Here is a 23,998-nt window from a genome sequence, read left to right as displayed (position 1 = left end):
ATTCAAAGAACTTATCTTGCAAGCTACTAGGCTTTACATACCAACTAAGAAATATTGTTCAAGGTTTAGGCCTAAATGGATGTCAGATGAACTAATGAGGCATATGGTAGAGAAGAAAAATGCATGGGATACATACAAATTAACACGTGACACAGAAGCCTATGATAGATACAAGTTGATCTGTAACCAAGTTACAAAGGAGGTTAGGCAGGCAAAGGCAGATTACGAGAGATCCTTGGCAAGGGATGCGAAGAAAAACAGCAAAGAGTTCTTTACTTATGTAAACTCTAGAAGGAAGGGGATGAATCAGATTGGTCCACTTGATATCGATGGGTCAACTGTTGATGACCCTGCTCAGGTAGCTAACAAACTGAATGAATATTTTGCATCGACATTCACACATGAGGAGTTATTCAGCGAGGGGAATGCCAGAGGTGTATTCAACTCTAGCAGTAAGCTAGAGAATCTTGTAATAACTGAGAGTAAAGTGAAGGAGAAATTGTTGAAGATAAACAAAAGGAAAGCACCTGGGGGTGGATGGGATCTATCCAGTTATATTAAAGGAGGCAGCAAAGGAAGTAAGCAAACCCTTAGCCATAATTATGAGAGCTTCCTTGGACTCAGGGGAGGTACCCATGGACTGGAGATGTGCAAATGTGACCCCAATTCACAAGGGAGGATCAAAGGCTGACACAAGTAATTATAGACCTGTGAGTTTAACTTCTGTTCCCGGAAAATTAATGGAGGCACTGATTAAAGAAGCACTGCATGATCATCTAGACAAGACTTCAGTTATAGCTCGGACACAGCATGGTTTTATTAAGGGGAAGTCTTGCCTGACCAATTTGATAGGATACTATGATGCAGTCACAAAAGAACTGGATGCAGGGAATAATTTTGATATTATATACTTGGATCTTAGAAAGGCTTTTGATACTGTTGCACATGGAAGACTGCTGCGCAAATTGGAGCAGTGTGGCATTGGAGGCAAATTGCTGCTATGGATAAAGGGGTGGTTGAGGGGGAGAAGACAGACAGTGGTAATCAATGAACACTGCTCATCGTGGACTAATGTTATTAATGGAGTCCCTCAGGGTTCAGTATTGGGTCCTTTATTGTTCTCTGTATTTATAAATGATATTGATGATGGTATATCAAGCTTAATGTCCAAGTTTGCAGACGATACGAAGGTTGGCAGGGTTGTCAAGGACACTACTGACACTATGCTGCTGCAACAGGATCTGGAAAGGTTGAGCAGATGGGCTGAGAGGTGGCAAATGAAGTTTAACATTGACAAATGCAAAGTACTACATATGGGAAACAGCAACCCCAGAGCAACGTATCAACTCTGTGGTACTACACTGACAGTGGTAGAGAATGAAAGGGACCTGGGGGTGGTTGTGCAGGAAGATATGAAGTTCTCTGAGCAGTACAGACGGGCTGCAAGAGTAGCTCATGGTGTATTGTCAATGATATAAAGGAACTTTTCTAGCAGGGATAAGGAGGTGATTATTCCCTTGTATACGGCAATGGTCAGGCCACACCTAGAGTACTGTATACAGGCCTGGAGGCCTCATTTCAAGAAGGATGTAGAGCTGCTGGAACGAGTACAGAGAAGAGGAACAAGATTAGTGAATGGAACAAAGGGGTGCTCTTACGAAGAAAGGCTTAAGTTTTGCGAATTACAGTGTCTGGAGACTAGGCACCAGCGAGGTGATCTGATAGAGGTGTACAAAGCCTTGAATGGTTTGAGCATGCTCAATGCTGATGGGATTCTTCCTCTTGTCAGAATAATCACCTGAGAGGGCATAAGTTCAAATTGAGGAAAGACAGATGTAGGATAGATGTGCGGAAATTTGCCTTTAGCCAGCGGGTGGTTGGTAGGTGGAACAGACTTCCATCCCTTGTCGTGGAAGTTGATAGCCTAAATAAGTTAAAGGCTCATCTGTACAGGTATTTCGAATGAACAGAGGGGTGAAGTGGAAGTGGTTATTTTTTATTTATTTATTTTACTTTATTTTTTTTTTTTGGCTGATGCTGCATAAGCTTGCTTTCTTGCATCAAATGCCTCTACTAATGCTAATGCTAAAAGGATTCTTTTGCTCCTGTGCTTATCTTTGGTGACACTCAGAATTCTAGGCAAAATGATATATCTCTTTTGGGAATTACCCCGACTTCTAATCTCTCTTGGCACAAGCACATTACAAATATTGCTTCCTCTGCACCTCAAAACTTGGTTTTCGCTTTCGGTGTTAGCTTTCTTCCAAACAGCTGCTCACTCTGTATAAATCGCAAATCTGCCCTGCCATGGAATATTGTTCCCACATCTGGGGTGGTGCCCCCAAAACCTCTCTCAGGCTTCTTGATTCCATTCAGAAGAAAGCAGTTAGGTTAATTAATGATTCATCTCTAACAGTCTCTCCACTCGCTTTCTCATAGACGTACTGTTTTTGCTGCATGCCTTTTCTACAGATACTTCCATGGGCACTGTTCTTTTGAATTGGCTTCTATAATTCCCACTCTCTGTTTAAAAACAGTCCGAACACATGCCGCCACCAGCCAACATCCATTTACTGTCCAACTTGAAACCCACAGAAGCAACTTTTCAACTTCCTCATTTATTCATTCAACTGCCGTTTTCTGGAACAACCTTCCTTCATACGTATTTTCTGAAAATTACAGTCTACAGAAGTTCAAGTCCAATGTCAACAAATATCTTCTTTTGTCTTCTCAACCTCCAACCCAAGCACGGTACTAAGTACTATAGGTTCTAACACCTCTCGTGTTTGGGGTTTACATAAAAAATATATATATATATATACCAGAAGCGCTAATAAACAATCTTTCGTAATTTCAGTATTGCAAATTTGTTGTTTCCCAGCTTCACTTGCACAGCTTTTCCATACTATGAAGGGTCTTTCATCTAATTATTGATGTGAAGTACTATTTGGTTCATCTACAACATCATCTGGGTTATCTAAGACTCTTATAAGTGCAAGTCTTTGATTACCCAAGTGATAATTAGACCTTATTGTTCTTTTCTTATTTGTATTCACATATGTGAAAAACTTTGTCATAACCAGGGGTTTGAATTCACTTATTTTATTAACAATACTCCTGACATTACTATACATACAGTTAAGCCTAAACATTCGCGTATGGTTTACTGCATCAACGCATCCCTTGAAGTTATTAAGCTTGTTTCAGTGAGCTGGAAGCTAGTGTTGGCTTTCCATTGATTGTCCTTGGCAAACTTTACGAATATTGGCTTTTGCGGCCATAGACAAGAACTCTTGATATTTGCGTTTGCTTTGTTATTCTACAAAAGTTATTTACATAATATATTAGAAAACTGAACTTCTTTTATTTATCTAGGTATTGTTTTATTTTACAAATGCATACTTTAAAGTAACTTACAAATCAATGAATTTTGGAACTGATTTAACAAAATCAAATTGTTCACTAATAAACCAGTATTTGCTGTTTGTTTGTTATTTGGTTTTTAGGAGCATTAGCAACTAATGCCATATTTTTTTTTTTTTTTTTTTTTTTTGATTTGATAGTTGTTGGCGCATCGGCTTCTGTGGCCATATTGCACCTCCCAAGGTTTTTGCAGTACTTTGATCCAAGCCCGAGGCGGGAATCGAACCCGCGACCTTTGGGTTGCCGGGCAGGTACTTTACCCACTCGGCTAGCCCGGTCGGCTTAATGCCATATTGCTCCGGGGATATGCGGTGGTCATTCCCCGACCTTTCTGCATCCTCCGTATTTGGTGGTCACGGGCTCGAATCCCGGTCTAATCAACAAGCGTGTGCTACGCACTGTTGCTCCTGCCCACCTGGCTACGGAGGCGCCACAGTATTTGCACTGAAATAGTATGTTGCTTCTTTACTAAAATGCTGCACTAGGCCAATGCAGCACAGTAGAATAGGGATTATATTATACATGTAATGAAAGTTATATTTTCAATCTCAATTTTTATTTGGTTTTGCTTGGCATAAGGTTGCCAATTGAAGCTACATGTTTAATGGATAACCCAAATAGGTCTGAAACTGGACCTATTTGGGTAATTCATCAGACAACAAGTAGCATTCATTAAATCTCAAAGACATTCAGAATAATGCTTTTGAGTTTTTAATGAATAATGGATTCACCTAGTGGGTGATGTTATTTGATTAAAAATTATATTAGCCATTTCAGGTAGACTGGATAAATACAGTAATACCCCGAAGTTACGCGATAGGTGGGTCCGACGAAAATCGCGTAAGTCGAATTCGCGTAAGTCGGGGTACAACTTTGCATATAAATACATATAAATGTTGCTTAATTGGGACCAAGGACTAACAAAAACACTAGTTTAGAAGAAAAATATTAATAAAATTGCAGTTCTTTATACATATTAATACAAAATATGTATTAAAAAAAACAAATGACTTACGTAAAAAAGTTATTTCGATGTCGATGGCTTCATAAAATATCACAAATTCGTCTGACGACACAGCGCGTTCTTTTTTTCACGCAGAATTTCTTCGTAGCAAGCTAATAATTTTTTTATTCCTTGCTTTGTAGCTATAACGCGTTCTTCGTTGGAGTCTATGTTTTCTAAAATTTTTAAGCCCTTTACAATTGAGCCCTTTTCAATTTTCAACCTCTCAAGTTTGCAATTGTCATGTGCTTTTCGCCGTTGCTTCATTTAGGTCTGTAGCACGTGCAATATCACATGGTCTTTCATTTCGCTCAAAGCGTTTCACAATTTCATATTTTTTCTCTATCGACAGAGGCGGACTGGCCATAAGCCTTACCGGGGAAACCTCGGTGGGCCAGTGTGATTTTGGCCATAAACCATAGTATGAGGCCACTATAAATTTTCCCGGGTAAGAATTTTTGATCCAGTCCGCCTCTGTTTATCGATATTGCTTTTTTTTTTCTCTCTGAATCTGCAGTGTCTTCACCAGGACGCTTCCTTTTCACACCTTTTAATTAAGTATTTTACTCATTTTTAGGGAATAAAGCACAATTACAAAACGAGGAGGCACGCTTGATACACATAAACAAAGCTGCGCGCACGTAGCAACTGAATAAACAACACCATAAAGGCAGAGATACACTATTAACACCTCACATTTCTAGGGGTTACTACCATAAAACAATAAAAATCCAGTTGCGTTTCTGCTAGTGAAATCTGTTATAAACTGGTAGTAAACTCGATCTAATTGCATTTGCAATTATACCGATAGCTGGAATTGTGTTGGTTTTTACGTTATTATGGTGAAATGTGTTTCCCCTTCACTGATATAAAAAAACATAAAAGCAGCAAAGTTGAATTTTGTTCATCTTTCGCTCTCATTCTCCGCCGTCGCACCGTATATCGATAACATATGAAAAACGACCTTGAAGATAGTGGGCGGCAGCGTTGCCAAACGAAAAAATCAAGAACCGCGTAACTCCGAGTTCGCGTAAGTCGGGGTATTACTGTATAGTACTTTTTAAAGAGCGTAACTCCATGCTAAGTTACTGCTCCAGATAGACAATACAGTCCCTAGGCAATAAAGGCAAGCATGCAGGGACTTCACAATTCTACATGATTTTAGTAATATCATACTCTTCGTCTACTTTTGAAATTAGATGAAACTTGTAATACCTTTCAATAAAAGTGTTTTTTTATTTTTATTTCCTTATTGAAAATTCCAGAAATCGCTGTTAGTTATTGCACAAACAGGAAAAATGCAGCATCAAGTTAAGTATGTTTTCAATAATTATATGCACACATTGAAAAACGGGAATTTAATAACTGCACACTCCTATGTGCAGTTATTGAAGTGCACTGGCTTTGTGTCATTGAGTAATATGGATGGTATACATTAGCATTAGTAGAGGCAAGCTAATACAGCATCAGCAAAAAAAAAAATCCCTTCCCATTTCATTGATCCATTCATTCCAAATGTTTGTCTAGTTCTGCCTTGAATTTATTTAAACTTTCAACTTCCACAACAACAGATGGAAGTTTGTTCCAGCAATCAACCACCCACTGGCTAAAGGCAAACTTCTGCACATCTATTCTACAACTGTCTTTCCTCATTTTGAATCTATGTCCCCTCAGGTTTGTAATCTGAGCAAGAGGAAGAATCCCATCAGCATTGAGCCTGCTCAATCCATTCAAGGCCTTATACACCTCAATCAGATCGCCTCGCAGGTGCCCTAGTCTCTAGAAGCTACAATTTGCAGAACTTAAGCATTTTTTCATAAGAGCACCCCTTTGTTCCCTTCACCAGTCTTGTTGTCCTTCTCTTTATCGTTCTAGCAACTTTAGATCTTCCCTAAAATGAGGCTTCCAGACATGTATGCAGTACTCAAGTTATGGCCTGATCATTGCCTTGTACAAGGGGATAATCACTTCCTTATCCCTGCTCGCAAAATTTCTATATATCATTGACAAGACCACGTGACCTACTCTGACAGGCTGTCTGCACTGTTCAGAAAACTTCATATCCGACTATACAATTATCCCTAGGTCTCTTTCATTCTCCACTACACTGAGTGTAACACCACATAATTGGCACATTTCTCTGAGGTTACTGCTACCCATATGCAGTTCTTTGTATTTGTCAGTGTTAAACTTCAGTTGCCATTTCTCAGCCCATCTAGCCAACTTTTCCAGATCCTGTTGCAGCAGCATACTGTCATTACTGTTATTAACAACCCTGCCAACTTTTGTATCACCTGCAAACATTGAACATTAATTTTGATATACCTTCATCAATATCATTGATAAATATACAAAACAACAATGGGCCCAACACCGAATCCTGAGGGATACCACTAATAACATTAGTCCACGTAGAGCAGTACTCATTGATTACCACTCTCTGTCTTCTACCACCCAGTCATCCATTTATCCATTGCAGCAGCTTGCCCTTAATACCATACTGCACATGGAAGACTACTGTCATGCTGCTGCTGCTACAGTAGTCTTCCATGTGCAGCAGTATCAAAAGCTTTCTTGAAATCCAAGTATATGATATCAATTTTATTTTTTGCATTCAGTTCCTCTGTGAGCACATCATACTATTCAGTAAAATTGGTCAGACAAGACTTCCCTTTGACAAGCCCATGCTGTGTCTGAATTCTTACTGCTGTCTTGTCTAGATGATCCTGCAATGCTTCTTTAAGTAGTGTCACCGTTATTTTCCCTGCAACAAAGTCAGATTAACAGGTATGTAATTACTCATGTCACCCTTTTATCCCCCTTTGTGAATTGGAGATATATTTGCACATCTCCAGTCCATGGAGACTTCTCCTGAGTCCAAGGATGCTCTCATAATTATGGCTTTTGCTTACTTTCTTTGCCACCTCCTTTAATATAACTGGATAGGTCCCACTACCCCAGGTGCTTTTCTTATGTTTAACTTCAACAATTCCTCCTCCACTTTTCTCTCAGTTATTACCAAATCATTTAACTTCCTGTTAAGAGTTGACAAGCTTCTGGCCTCCACCACTTCACTACAGAATTCCTCGTGTGTGAATGTAGATGCAGAATACTCATTTAGTCCAGTAGCTGTCTGAGAATGATCACCTACAGTCAAACCATTGATATCAAGTGGACCAATCTGTTTCATCCCCTTTGTTTTGGCGCCTTCGTAGCCAGGTGGGCAGGAACAGCAGAGTGCATAGCACACGTTTCTTGATTAGACAGGGGTTCGAGCCCGTGACCACCAAATACGGAAGATGTAGAAAGGTCAGGGAACGACCACCGCATATCCCGGAACAATATGGCCTTAGTTGCTAATGCTCCTAAAAACCAAATAACAAACCCTTCATTTTAGAGTTTATATAAGTAAAGAAGTCTTTGCTGTTTTTTTTTGCATCCATTGCCAAAGATTTTTCATAATCTGCCTTCACTTGCCTAACCTCATTTGTAACTTGATGACAGACTAGCTTGTTTCTACCATAGGCTTCTGTGTCGCTTGATACTTTATATGCATCCCATACATTTTTCTTGTCTGCCACAAGCCTCATTAGTTCATCTGACCTCCATTTAGGCCTAAACCTTGAACATATTTCTTAGTTGGAATGAAAAGCCTAGTAGCCTCCAAAATTACGTCTCTGAAGGCTTCCCTTTTAGAATTCAACGTTGGTAACATCATCAGTTGATCCCACTGTACAGAATTTAAAAAATCTATGAGGCCACTGTAGTTGCCTTTACAAAAGCAAAAACCCTTCCCTTTACCCGCGATGGTAGTTGCATCTTTAAGTAAATCCCACATCAGTACACTGTGATCACTGCCACCTAGTGGTTCCTTTATCTGTAAATTCTTAATGCATGAATAATCACTGCTGATAATCAGATCAAGAGTGTTACTCTCTGTTGCCTCTCTAACATGCTGCTTTCGAAAACGATCATCCAATAAATCCTTGCTAGTGTGTGAATGACCAATCCACAAGTTCCAGTCTACATCTGGGAAGCTAAAATCCATCCCCCATTAGAAGGAACTCTGATTTACTGTTCTACTCTTTCTCTGTATAATCGTTCATTGTACTCATTAGAGTCATTATGCCTATAACAAACTCCTACCCTAATTTTTGCTTTCCCAGTGCTTATTTCACACCAGTTGACTCAACATTTCACTGTCCATGTATGTCAACTGGATTCACTTCCTTAGATTTTGTGTGTCTTAACTAACAGCATAACCTTTCCTCCCTCCCTATCCTGTCTATCCTTTCTGTAAACATTGTTCTCCCCAAATTCCAATACTACATCCCTTATATTTGAGTGGCACCACGTCTCGAATATCCCAACAATATTCACCTTGGATGTCTTAACTAGCACTTGAAATTCATCAAATTTATTTGCTATACTCCTAGCATTGGTGTACAAGCAAGTATACATGCACCTGTTCTTACTCTTACTCTAACACAGCCCATATATTATTTACTTGTTTCATGACTCCCAGCAGTTTGTGAAATTCCCAGCAACTGGCTTTCCGGGCATTGCAAGAATCATTTCCATCTCTTCCTGCGGCTACTGTTAATCTATTAGTCTCATCTGCTTCAATAACTGTACACCATACATACATTTTGCACCATCTGTACATTTTTCAATTGCTGACTGAAGATTACCACCTAAATATGGGTGATAGTAAAGACAAAAGTTATATTTTTAATATAAAAAATGGATTTTTCCAAGTTATGTTCGTAATAGATTGAAAATAAAGATGGCATCAAAAAATGAAAAATTTTAAATCTTTTGCCAATATTTAATGTTATAAATTGGGTAATTTTTTCCTGGTGCACACGTGATACTCAAAAAAACACTGGCCCAGCTGCTTAAGGATTAAGGAGAAAATGTAATGCAGAGTATCATTTTTCAAACAAATCGAATATCTCACGCACCCCCCCCCCTACCACATGCACAAATGACAAAGCAATTGGGGAGTAATCTGCTCTGAAGGCACAATGTATGCAGTTCTTTAAATTCTGTTATTCCAGGCTCTCAAAAGACAAGCCAAATTAAATAAGGTTTCCTAGCTGGCCTTAGCCAAATCATAATGATGGTTATTTCCTGATCAAACAGATCATTTCATAAGTCATGCACAGTATACATTTATAGTGATGCAGTCATTTTGAATGATGTTAATATAAAGCCAGGTTTCAAATGAACAATGGTATATTTGTTGTGACAGTGTTTTATTGTATTGTATTCATGTCTTGTCTTGGAATGGAGGATAAAAGTGACTAGGGTCAGATATCATGTGTTGATTAACATTCATCAAAATTGAAACTTTATTGCAATATTTAAACTTTTAATCCAGTTTTGCTATCTTTACTTGTTTGCCCCGATTGATTCAAATTTCACCAGGCTCTGGTCAAATTCCACCAAGCCCTTGCATTTTAATGAAATGATGAAAGATAAGAATGTCAGTTGTATGCTGTATGTTCATTTTAATTTAATGTCTCAGTCATAAAATTGTCCTTTTATTGTCCAGCTTGACAAAAATGAGTTATGTACAATTTTAAAGCAAAATTAAGTTAGTATTAGCATAAGTAAAGGCATATGATGCAAGAAAGCAAGCTTATACAACATCAGCCAAAAAAAAAAAAAAAAAACCCATTTCACCTATCCATTTGCTCTAAAACTATGTACAGTTTCTTCCTTGAATTTATTTTAGTCATCAGCTTCCACAACGACAGATGGAAGTTTGTTCCAGCAATCAACTACCCGCTGGATATGACTCATCAAATTCTGCATGAAGATTTAGTAAAAGGAAGGTCTCTGCAAAATTTGTGCCATGCAGCCTCACATATGAGTAGAAGCAAAGAAGAGTGTCATCATTCGTGGACTGCGTCCAGACTTGTCGAGACAGTTCTAATTTCCTTGATTGTAATGTCACTGGACATGAGTGTTGTATGTTTCAGTATGACCCAGTGACAAAGCATCACCACATGTAGTGGACTTGAAAATAATGATTAAGTTTCATTTTCAGAAGCCCACAATCAAGATTCTCTACAAACAGAGTGTAATCTACAAGGAATTTGTACCTGAAGGGGAGAGAGTCAATGCTATGTTTTCCATATAAGCACTTCAAAGATTGGTGAACTGCATTTCCTGGGTTAGGCCACAATTTCAAGAGAAAGGCAGCTGGTTCTTGTTGCACAACAGTGCCCTTGCTCCTTCCACACTTGTTGTGAAGGCATTTTTGATGAAACATGGAATTGTACAGATCAACCAACCACCCTACTCTTCTGATCTGTCACCAGCTTCTTCCTTTTTCCCAAATTGAAAACTGCCTTCAAAGAAAAGAGATTTGTGGTTGTTTTGGACATAAAGCAAAATGTAACCACCGAGCCGAACATCATCTCTTTGGATGCCTTTGCTGACTCTTTCCAGGAACTTTTTGAACAGTGTAATAAGTGCATTCAGTCAGGTGGTAATTACTTTGAATAAAAATAAAAACATTTTTTGAGTTCCTTCACTTTATGTTCTTTTTATTGCACATCTGGGAACTTTATTGCCACACTTTATTATTATTAGCCATATGGTGTAAGGAAACCTGAGGCTTATGCTGCACCAGCCAAAAAAAAAAAAAATATTAATTATCCCGAGAGAGAGAGAGAGAGAGAGAGAGAGAGAGAGAGAGAGAATCACCAAAAAGAGAAGAATGATGATATCCAGCTCAGGACCCTGGGTGTGCCAAGCTCATACTCACGAGATGTGAGTTTTATATATACAGTCTTGATTCCAGATTGTTGTTTGCACTGGTGGGGGAGAGAATGTAAACTTCAGGGATACATGCACTTTGGGGGGGGGGCAATGTAAACTTTGTACATGTAGTATATGTGTATATTTTTTATCATTATTTAATCATATACATCATATATACTTGTACATATGATGTATATGATTCATAAATAACATTCATAAATACATCATATTTATGAATGTTATAATAAGAGAATATCAAAAACAAAATAGGAAACAGGAAATATTCATTATTTAACATCTAAATACTAATAGTCAGTTCACAAAAACCACATTACTGACAATAATCACAGTTTAATAAAATCATCGATTAAAATTTGCAAAAGAATCATACAAATTATAACCAAACATGCAAGTATTATAATAACCTTGTTCTTCTTTGCATATGTATTAATTTTTCTGATAACTCATTCGGGCCTTCTAAGCTTATCTTCATGCCCTCTTGCAATATTACAATACAGGTACATATATAATAGAAATTTTATAAAATGTAGTGTTTATAGACTGCGACCAAACTGTCTTGTTTGCGGTATATAAAGGAAGAATTAGCTACAAGTAGACTCTTGCTGTGAAAAAAAAACAAACAAGTAAAGGGAAGCTGAAAACCATAATACGAAACTGCTGACAATTGAAATAGTGGCTGCAGTAGATTCCACTTTCTGCCTAGACATCGTTTAGCCTTTCCCCTGAAAGCCGTGAGACATTAATTACAATAGCATCCATCACGGAAGAACCAATTCAGGCAAACCTATTCATGGTTTGTGTGAAACACTATCAAGAGATGGTTTGTGTGAAAATAAAGGGAACCTGAAAACCATAAAATGAAAATGCTGACACTTGAAATAGTGGTGTTTAGTTACAATTTGTGCAGCCAGAAATATTGCCTATTTAATTATTTTGAAAATTTCATGTGTTTTGAATTTTAGTGATTTATTTTCGCTATGTACCACCTTACAAGTACTACATTTAGTTGATTTGAATTTTTGTGTTGCATTTATTTTACGTAAATTTATTGAATTCATATTTTATAATTACATCATTGTGTAAACTGATAATATGGCCCCTAAAGAGGGCAGAAAGAAAAAAAATTTCAATTAAAATTAAACAAAAAATGTGGCGATGAACGAATATTAAAATAGAAATTACTGTTTTTAGCCCTGTGGGGGAGAGATTTTATTCCACCGGGAGTGAACCCCCCTCCCCCCCAGTCATCCTCCTAGATTCAGTGCTGTTATATAAAAGAAACGTAGAAGGTGGAAGCAGTAAAATTTCTGAAATCCTTGCTATCTGAGTGATAAGTTCAATGCATTTTACTTTTTTTCTGGTATTAAACATAGTTATAATTTAAGTGATATGTCTGATGAAAAACTTGCAAACATTAGATTACATGCAATAAAGTGTCTTTCTGATAGAATTACTGTCATTTTTTAGACAACAGATAGAGCTCAACGGCATTTGGTGAAGAATAGTTTTATTGTTGAACTTTCTGAAGGACATAGAAAACTTAGGCATCTTTTTCTGTTTAGTGATGTCATTGTGTGTGCCAAATATAAACCTTCCACTAGGTAAGTTTCTCTTAGAAACATTTCTAAAACTTTATTAAATTCAATAGAGCAGAGAATCCAGAATTTTAATATTATTCTGTTTTTTCGTTTACTGGCAGGCAGAAGTTTACTTTTGAAGTCAAATGGTACATTCCCTTATCTGAAGTCAGTATCCCTGATTCTGAGGGTAAGAATATTAATTTTGGGAATTTATATCCCTACACAAAAAATTATTATGGAGAAAACTAATGTTTTCTTAAATTTAAATAAGGCACATTGTTTCATTGAGTATACAGTCTGTCCCCGATATACATAAGAGATACATTCCAGGACTTCTTGGATAAGTCAATTTTTACGCAACTCTAGAATGACTAATAAAATATTGCTACTGTACCTGAGTGGTCAGGAGTGAGAGTGCATAGCACACGCTCTTTGAGTGGACAGGAGTGAGAGTGCATAGCACACGCTCTTTGAGTGGACAGGAGTTCAAGCCCGTGACCACTAAATACGATAAATATTTGTATTGACGATTTATTGTAAACTCTACTGACTTGGTTGTTGTGCTGGAGTATAAACAGAAAATTTTTTTTTTTATGTCAAAATTAAAAAAAAAAAAGAAAAAAAAAGCACACTTAAATCCTCAAAAAAATGAAGAAAAATAGTTATATACCTTAACAATTAAAAACTTTATCTGGGGACAGCTGCGAAGTAGCTGGATTGGCACATAAGAAAAGAAAACATAAAAGGAAGTAAAAACAAGTACAAGTGTTATTGTACTATAAAAACTATGTATTTCATATGCCTTGTAGGCTTTATAAGAGCTACTGGGGAATCAAAATTATAGTGATGAACTGAAGGTAACTTAAAACGAACCTGAAGCATTAATAAGACACATTAATTGTGTAGGCTGAGAGGTCAGGGAGATAGTACGTGATATGAAATCTTCGAACTTCATCTGTTTCATATGCTTTTTTCTCCCCTCTTTATAAATTTTGCCATAAGCAATCTTGAACTTTTCTTCTTTCTATTTTCAAGAAATATTCAGCATTTTCATTTATTCCATCAAATAGAAAGACCTTCCCGAATTTTACGAAATGCTTCTGCCATTTCCTTTAATTGGAACTGCTTCTTGGGTTGCCCGGATTCCTCAACGGATTCAACTCCTCCTTGCTCCTCAACTCTTTGCACGTTCAACTGGGCTAGGTGACTAGGTCTTGTGTCGTTAAAACTTCATCTACAAGCTCGTCTACATCTTCATCCTCCAGGACCCAGTGCAACTCCTGGGCTAAGTTTACAATTTCTTTGGTAACAGAAAACTTCAGCTAATCTTTATTGAAGCCTTCGTTAAGCTTGGAATTTTTAGAAGTTTTTTTTCCAAACTCCACTCATACAAGTTGTAACATCATTCCAGGCTTTTGAAATGTTGCATATTCTATCAAGGATATTAAAAGTCTTCCAAAATTGCCACAGATCCCTCTTCCCTTGCTCTGTTGCATTTACAGCCTCAGAAAATGTTGTCCATATGTAATAATAAGCTTTGAATGCCCAGATAACTTGATAACCCAGATCCATTGGTTCAATCAAAGCCATTGTATTTGGAGGGAATCATATCCAGATCATCTAGATATTTAGGATGACCGGGAGTGTTGTCATGAACATTAATATCTTAAAAGGCACTGTCATTTGTAAGCAATATTTTTCAACTTTAGGGGCAAACACATTTAGAAACCATTCTTTGAACATGGTTATTTTCACCCAGGCCTTTGAGTTAGTCCTGAAATGTACGGGAAGTGATTTCTTGTCAGAGCCCTTAAAGGCTCACTGGTTTTCTGAGTGATAAACTACTAAAAGTTTATAATCCACTATATTACTCCATATTAAGAGCATTACGCTGTTTTTGGCAGCTTTAAATCCAGACATCAACTTCTCTTCAATAGAAATATAAGTTCTACTAGGCAATTTTTTCCAAGAAAGGCTAGTCTCATCCACATTAAATATTTGTTGCTGCAAATAACCACCACTTCTTATAACCTCATCCAATTTGTCCTTGAATTTTTCAGCAGCCACACCATCTGCACTTGCTGCTTCACCACTTATGGCAATGTTATGATATCTGCTTCTCTTACAGAACCTGTCAAATGAACCATGACTTGCAACAAAGGTGGTTTCAGTATCATCACTCTTCTTCTTAAGATCCTTAAAAATGGCACGAGCCTTTGCTTTGATGAGGTGGAGGCTTAAGGGGATGTATTTTGGATCTGGTCTTCCCTCCAAACAATAAGTAACTTTTCCATCTCACTTATTAGTCCCGTTCTAGCCTTGGTTATTATAGTTGACTTCATTGTTGCCGATCCCTTCACTGCTTCACATATTCTGTCTTTGTCCTTTATTATTGTGTTCACTGTGGACACTGACAAATCTAAATTCCATGCGATATTTGTTAATGTTTGACCATTTTCATACATCCTTATTATTTTAATTTTCTGATCCAAATCAGGCGCTTTCCTTTTCTTGGTGGATTTATTAGTACCGCTGTAATTCTGTTAGGCGGCACCATGATAATGGTCAAAATTAAGTTTTCTGTAAAGAACTTCACATGGTTAAGTTAGAATAGATGCTGTCACACCTTATGACATGCGAATGAAGCGTGTACTACATGATGAGAGTTTGAGGTGAAGTCTTTGAAAATGATAGGACAAAGTGAATTTCAACTTCACCACAATAACTCTCCAAGTGTAACAAATATTACATACAAAATGCAAACCAAAGTTCCTACTTTGATCTCGAATCAAACTGAACTGACTCTACAATCCAGAAAGAAAGGAGGGAAAGGATGTAGAGACGTGGGGCTAGTGTAATTCTCCGAAGAAATTGCCGATGGGACACAGTCCATGTGGCTTGAATGTTGTGGGGGTTTCTCTGAAGTGCTTCGACGTAGTTCACCTGTCTCAAACACATGTCAAATATTTCTTCAGAATTTTTAAAGCAGAAAATGAAATGTTAACTCTATTTAACATTTCATTTTCTAGATTCTAATTACATAGTTCGTATGGGAACAAAAATTAAAACTTATACTTATTGTTCCTTCATTTGACTCTTAAATTATACAGAAAGTATCTTTGCGATTTTTACCAAAAAAATTTACGTAATTTGGACTTACATAAGTCGGGGACTAACTGTACTGTACACATTTTTCACTTTGGATAAACAAATTTCCTCTCTTAGTTTCATTTAATATATGATTACAATTATTTAAAGGCAACTTGGCATATACTGTATTAAATTTCACTATTTAATTTAATATAAAATATAATAAAAAGAGTTCTTATCTAGTAATTTGATTGAGTTTTCAGAGATGGAAAATTATCAGTTTGCGACTTTAATCTTATAATTTTTCACTAATAAAATAATAAAAGCTTTAACCTCTCTCTCTTTTTCTTTCGTGCAGAAGGAAAAACACTAGTGGAATAAGAGACTGTATTAAAAAAAAAAAAAAAAAACTGCAGCCATTATCTACCATGCTGGTCCAGTGTGGGTTGGCAGATCTACCGTATTTAGCAGTCAGGGGCTTGAACCCGGTCTACTCAAAGAGCGTGTGCTACTGCACTCCAGCTCCTGATCACTCTGCTACAGAGTAACGGTGACACAAAAGAGATGTGTGCTCAGAAGCACAGGTTTTGAGAACAAACAAGTGAGGAAATGCATCAGGATCTGGAACTTTCTTGGCATCAGAATTGTTTTGAATTTTTCTAATGTTCTATCAGAAGGACCCCTTGAAGTGTGTTCGGTATGGTGGTTTGCTAAATTCATTAATATAAGCATTAGAAGAAAAGTAGGATGCTAGTATGTTGACTTTCTTTTTAATTGAGGACGGAGTAGAACCATACATTAGATTTTAAGAGAGGTAGGCATATACTGCAGGCAGAGAGGAGGTGTTGGGAGCTTTGGCAAGAGACCAAAATAAACATGCCATTTCAACAAGAAGCAAGTGTTCTTCTCTTAGCCTGTTTGAGTTTGGATTGGTTAATAGCTATTTTACAGTTGTTGCAAGCTTTAATGTAGGCAGGAAATGAAGCTGGAGCTTTGAGTATAGTTTAACTGCAATGTATTTTTATCTAGAAGAGCCTTTGCATATTTATTGGAAACTGAGGTTTCAGACAGTACTACAATGTATTGGTGATGCATTGACAGTTCTCCACTTAAATCTTTTCAATTCTACTCTCTCTTGCCACCTTCCTAAAAATTTCTGGTTATATGCCATCAACTCCAGGAAACTTACTTGCCTTTAGGCTAAAGTTTTTATAATATATAATCTGAACTTTTAATATTGCTAATTTTATGCTTACCAGCTTCAGTTGCACATTTTTATGAAGTTTCTGTAAATATTGATATCTAAGGTATCTGTTTAATTCATCCAGATCGGCTTGGCTATCTAAGGTGTTCCTTCACTCTGTTCTTCTTTGTATTTACATAATGTGAAAAACCCTTATCCCCATCTTTAGCTCTTAGGCAGCGATTTCTCATAATTTGCCTTTGCCAGCGTAACATTTTCTGTTGTACTGTTATAGATCAACTTGTAGGTGTTATAGACTTCAGAACTTTTCATCACTCTGTATCTTTCCCCCTGCCATCTTTTCTGCTCTTTTAAAACAGCTGGATCATCATTCATCTGTCTCAACATCTTCTTCCTGCTATATTTTCTTAATGGTATATATGCATTCTTTGTTTCTGTGATCATATCTCTTAAGATATGATCTTAAGGGGGTGGCCAACTTAATTCATGATGCGATCAACTTTTTTTTCTTCAAAATGTGCCGCGATCTACCATCTCGAGAATTCATTGCATGTGGATAAAAAAGTTAATCAACACATATTGAAAAATGTTGTTTATAAATTTTAAAATTAAATACAATTCAGAATTCTTATTTTAAATTCTTCTTTTTTTTTTTCTTTCTTTTTTTTTTTTTTTTGTTAGTTGTTGGCACATCGGCTTCTGTGGCCATAATGCACCTCCCAGAATTTTTGCATTTTACTCTGATCCAAGGGCACCTCCGTAGCCAGGTAGGCAGGAGCAGCAGTGCGTAGCACACTTCTTGATTAGACTTGGGGTTCGAGCCCATGAGCCACCAAATATGGAGAATGCGGAAAGGTCAGGGAATGACCACCGCATTATCCCCGGAGCAATATGGCCTTAGTTGTTAATGCTCCTAAAAACCAAATAACAACAACTCCGATCCAAGCCCCAAGGCGGTATTCGAATCTGTGACCTTTGGGGTGCCAGGCAGGCACTTTACCCACCTAGCTAGCCCAGTTGGCCATTTTAAATTCATATATATTTATATTTTTAATTTATGTGAAGTTTGTGTCTTCATGTCATTTGCCAAACTTTCAAAATCGGGGATATACTGTCGGGGATATAAGGCCAACCGTAAAGAGTTTTCTGTATGCAAGTCCATAAGAGTAGAGCGATTCTTCATCTTTGTTTGTTTCAAATACAAAAAGGCCAATTCACATAGATATGTGGAACCAAAACAGGAATTTAAAAGTTCACTGCATTTTTTTTACATTTGGGTACTTTTCTCGGCAAACATGTTTCCAAAAGTCTTTTTCTGATGATCTGGCTTTTAGGAGGATATCGTTTTGCAATGTAATAATTTCATTTTCAAGTAATATTTTCTCCATGTGAAAAATCTCAGCGGTTTTTTTTTTTTTTTTTTCCTGTGATTTGTTTTGTATCTAAGTCAATATTAAATGGATAAGAAATATATTGAACAATGTCTTCAGTTCTTTCAAAATCATCCACAACTTTGTCAATTTCAGAAACATTTCTCACTATTAAGTTCAAAAACAGGATATTTTTGCAAATAATCTGGCATATTTGCAAAATGATCGAATTTTTTTTCTTTGGGATCCTTAGCCATTGCCAAAAATTGATATTTATATGCAGAAATACTACTAATCATGTCACCCACATTTTTATTTTTTCCTTGGTAATTCCAAATTCAGATCACTTAATTTACTGGTAAAATCTGCCAAAAAAAGCCAGATCACACAACCATTCCGTATCTTGTAGCTGCTGATAATCAACTCCCTTTGATCAACAGTTTTTAAAATTTCATTTAGCAAATTTCGAAATCTCTATAGAAATTACCCCGCCTCAGCCACCTCACATCTGGTTCATTTTCATCGAGTTGCATTTTAAAAAGTCTCCTTTGAAGAGATTGTCCTCTGATGGAATCTTGATTTTGAAAGCTCCATAACACTTTTAGCATTTAATTTTTGATGGCTAACACTTGCTGTTGTTGGATGATACCGTGGCAACTGAAAAAAAAATCTGGGAATTCATCGTCCTTTTGGCACAATGCGATGAATCCATTAGGATTCATGGCATTGTACCAAAAGATGCCCCGTCATTGCTTTTACTCCATTGTTTATTATTGATACGAGCTTAAATAGTGGTAATTTAATTTTTTCAATAAAATTTTTGAATGCGTTAAATTTATCAAGACCTCTAGTTCTTTCTTTTAACCATACCCACCAGTTCTTCTCTCGTGGCAGAATATCCAAAACATATGAATAAAAACGCGCAATTGAGCTATATCACTGACGTCTGTAGATTCATCCAGTTGTAAAGAAAAGGACACACAATTAGCAATATGAGCACGCAATTGTCCGCTCACATTTTTACTCATTTTTTGGATGCGTCGCATCACAGTATTTCTAGATAATTGCAAATCTTGAAGAGCACTTCTAATTTCATTTTAGTTCTTAAAATTTTTAAAAAGAGAATCTGTTATTTCTAAAAATGCATCTTTGATGAATTGACCATCAGAAAATGGTTTGCATTTTTTTGCAAGAAGGTGACTCACGTTAAATGATGCTAAAGTTACTGCTTTAGATTCTAAATCATGTGTCATGAAGAAATTTGTTGCTCTAATAATCTGGATTTAACTTCTTTTAATATATTTTTTCTAAGGTCACTATTAGGCGGAAAATCCGATTGGTATTTAGCATGGAGTGCGTTGAATTGCCTTTATAAATTTCCTATTTTGGGTATAGCCAGAAGCATTGCAAATCAAACAACCACATTTTTCTTTTAACATTACAAAAAGTTCCCACTCTTGATGAAAATTATACGTTTTAATCTTTTTTCGTAGTATTCATTTTAAATCAGAGGGTATTAAATTAATGTGTAAGTACTGTCCAGTTATTAATATTAAGTAAGCTAAATGAGAATTCGACACATACATTGCTCTCCACAATGTAACTGCGAGAATTTTCAGTCGACAAGATTAGTGCTGTGCAGCGACAAGAGTAGTGACGTGTTTCAACAGATTGTAATAAGTGTGTGCAGTGGGGAGCGTAATAATAATATTTAATTTTGACTAATCTATTTTTATACATATTTAAAATTTGTCACGATCGGCCTAAATTAAAGCAGCGATTGACTTGTTGGCCACCCCTCTCTTAAGACATCGTAATTCTAACTTATTTGTGCTCTCTCTCTCTCATAATCTCTTTAAAACCCGTTCATTTGCCATTAACTGCTCTGTTTCTCTCCATCCATCCATCCATCCATCCAACTTAGAACTCCGTGATTGCTTCTTGTTTATCATCCCTATGATTTCATTAGATTCATTGGTGATGATTAGGTCTAGAATATTCTTGCCCATATTACTTTCTAGCTCATACAAATTGCTTACAAAAATGACAAAAAAAAAACCAAAATGCATTTAACTTCAATTTTCTTACTGGTAAGCACTTTTTAAAAACCCTGTATAATTAAAGATACTTTCTGTCTGTATTTTAATCTATAAAAATTATTACAGTTGAACCAGAATCAGTGAGAGAGAGTTCTCCGATGGATGTTATAACTTTGAAATCTCGGGCTAGTAATATAAGAGATCAGATATTAAAAGAAGAGAGGATAAACCAAGGAAAAGAGGTATGTGGGATCATCATTAATTTTAACTTACTATTGTTCCATTAGCAATTAAAAATAATGCAAAACAATGTGATGATACAAAACATTTTTAAAATATTTGGAAATTAGTTAAGTTGAAGGAGTATTATTATGTGATGTGGTAATTTTATTGAATATGATTACAAAAGGATTTAAAGTATCCACCAGAATACAAGTATTTAACACACAAAAGTGAAGATTCTGCTGATTCTTCACTTTTATGTTAAGAATCAGCAGTAGTTTAAATACCCACTATAGTACCTATGGAACTATATTAGTTTTTCTCCACTTAAAACCGGTGCCTCCGTAGCCAGGTGGGAAGGAGCAGCAGTGCGTAGCACATGCTTCTTAAATATGGAGGATGCGGAAAGGTCAGGGAATGACCACCGCATTTCCCGGAGCAATATGGCCTTAGTTGCTAATGCTCCTAAAAACCCAATAACAAACAAACTCCACTTAAAACTAAATTTCCCACCCATCTTTCCTGCAACTGTCATTTAAGTTACATTTGTTTCCATGTGCATGTATCTATGTCCATCACTGAAGAAAGATAAGATAAAGATAACAATTTTGTGTCCTTTCTTGTTGTTCTTCTCTGCACCCTTTTGAACAGATCTACATCCTTTCAAAAATGTAGCTTTGAAACCTGTATGCATAGCCTAACCATTTCGTTATGCAAAATTATAATCACCTGTTTATATTTGCTGAAAAAATCCCCGTGCATCATTGACAGAAACTAATGGGCTGTTCTAGTTGCCCTTGTGCACTGCTTGCTCATAGAGTTAATGTTGGATTGTACAATTATCACTAGGTCTTTTTTTATACTCCACAACCTTGAGCTAGATGTTACCCAAATGTTATGTTATTCTGGGATTGTTCTATTCTTGCATTTATTAACATTAAGCATCAATTTTCATTTTTCAGCCCATCTGCCTAATTTATTCAAATGTTGTTTGAGAAGCATACTCTGATTATTGTCTGTAATTGCTCTGCCCATCTTTGTATCATCAGCAAACTTAGACACTAAACTTGACATCATTATTGTTAATAAATATTAAAAAGACTAAGGGGAAATTACATTAGGCCTTGAAGAGCAGTGACTATTAATAACTATTCTCTGATTATCGCCACTCAATTCTCCTTTTGGTCATAGCAGTAGCTTGCCTCCAGTGCCATGCTTCTCCATTTTTATATTATGGAGCAGAATCAAAAGCTTTACTGAAATCTAAATACATGATACTACCCAAATGCAGAGAGACTAGATGTAAAAAAATTATTTTTTGCCTCCAGTTCTGCTGTGACTACCTCATAATAGCTAATCAGATTGGCCAAACATTTCTCTCACCAAATTGTACTGCATATTACTGCATTCCTGGCAAGGTGAGCTCCTCTTACTTAGAATTAAGTACAGTCAGTCCTTGTATAACACGTGTTTGCACTACACGAATTTGATTGTACACTATTTATAAATAGGTCAACGATGTCGTATATAACATGGACCGAATTCACTTATGCATGATTCGCCTTTGTGTTTGCAAGAAATGACAGTCGAATGTGGGAATTATCCCAATTGATTGCAACGCAATAGGAATGAAGAGAAGATGCTGAAATTTATTTATGTTTTTTTATTATGATTGAAGATTTCAGTGAAGGGGAAACAAATTCACCATAATAATGTAAAAACCCACAGAATTCCAGCTATCGGTATTATCACAAATGCAATTAGATCGAGTTTACTATCCGTTTATATCAGATTCCACTAGCAGGAACGCTCAATAAACCAGAAATTGCAAATTATTTTTATTGTTTTATGGTAGTGACCTCCAGAAATGTGCTTTAGTAAAATGTGAGATCAGTAAACACACTATTATGAGGTAATAATAGTGTGTTTACTGCGTTGTTTATTCAGTTGCTACATGCACGCTGCTTTGTTTATGTGTATCAAGTGTGCCTCCTCATTTGTTCTTTTTATACTGTAATTGTGCTTTATTATCTAAAAATGAGTAAAATTCTTGAATAAAGCATGAAAAGGAAGCATCCTGGTGAAGATACTACAGATTCAGAGAGAAAAAGAAACAATATTGATAGAGAAAAAGAAAAACAATATTGATAGAGAAAAACAAAAACAATATCGATAGAGAAAAATGCGAAATTGTGAAATGCTTTGATAGAAATGAAAGAACATGTGATATTGTGCATACTACAGGCCTAAATGAGGCAATGCTGAGAACAATTAGAAAGAATTCAGAGAAAATAAAAGTACGTTTCATAGCAGGAACAACTCAAAGTGTAACAAAATCCATTAGATCAAGACATGAAGAAATTTTAAGAGATGGAACGTCTGTTAGCTGTTTGGATAGAAGATCAAACAAAGAAGTTTGCTTAAGATAGAAGCAAAAGTATTAGCAAATTTTATTACATAATAAAATACATATTATTACATAAACACTTACGTATTTTATTACAATTATTTATTGTTTGGTAATGTTTTGGTTACAAAACACTACATATTTGTAACCATACTACAGTTAGTCCATAACCCTAGTTTTTATAAAACCCTCATGCAATGCAAACCGCGCTAAATTAGGACTGACTGTATGGTTCTAATATTTCCATCCCTAATACAGGTAACCATCATATAACACGGATGTTAGATTCCTATAAAATGTAATGTAGTGCAAAACCATGTTACATGCGACTAAGAACCAGTACAAAAAGGAGGTTACATTCCAAAAGCTAACAAAAATACACCATTTTTAAAAAAAAATATTTTTTTATAACTATTGGAAATTTAATTTTTATTAAAAATAGTTATAACTGAACAAACGCCTTACAAAGTGCGATACATATATGCCATATAATGTACGGTCATTTAATTTTCTTCCTCTTCATCACTGCTAAGCACAAACAAGAAGATTTTCTTTGTTGCAGAATATTTTCACCTTCTGAACTTTATTCTGCAGCATCTAGATTTCGTGTATCTTCTGCTCTCTTTACAAAATCAGTAATCTGGGTTTCTTTGCTTTTGCATGGTAGATCTTTTTAAATTTCATAGTATGGAGCTAAGCATTTGTAAAGCTCCCTTTTGAACTTTGTGCTCCTTTCAGTTGAAGAATCTGTATTAAAAAAAAATAAGATTCTAATTGCTTGACTAAGTTTATGCCTTCCCATATGCTTTTTATTATAAAATTTGGAACTTCAGAATTTTCATCTGTGCTATCATCCTCTGAATTG

At 36.1% G+C, this 23,998-nt stretch overlaps 1 protein-coding gene across 1 annotated transcript in view; it reads left to right on the top strand.

The window, feature by feature from the left end:
- RhoGAP1A (Rho GTPase activating protein at 1A) overlaps window positions 1–23,998 on the top strand; it is a 465,208-nt gene that overhangs the window by 170,084 nt on the left and 271,126 nt on the right. The window contains exons 9-11 of the mRNA XM_090368823.1: window positions 12,689–12,822; window positions 12,921–12,988; window positions 20,631–20,746. Of these exons, the coding sequence (XP_090224949.1) occupies window positions 12,689–12,822; window positions 12,921–12,988; window positions 20,631–20,746 (318 nt within the window). The remainder of the gene's footprint in view (window positions 1–12,688; window positions 12,823–12,920; window positions 12,989–20,630; window positions 20,747–23,998) is intronic.

The sequence above is a fragment of the Mastigoproctus giganteus genome, chromosome 1 (genome assembly GCF_048544385.1).
Source record: "Mastigoproctus giganteus isolate SK-2022 chromosome 1, ASM4854438v1, whole genome shotgun sequence".
NCBI lineage: Eukaryota > Metazoa > Arthropoda > Arachnida > Uropygi > Thelyphonidae > Mastigoproctus > Mastigoproctus giganteus.
This window is presented reverse-complemented; position numbering and strand designations above follow the sequence as displayed.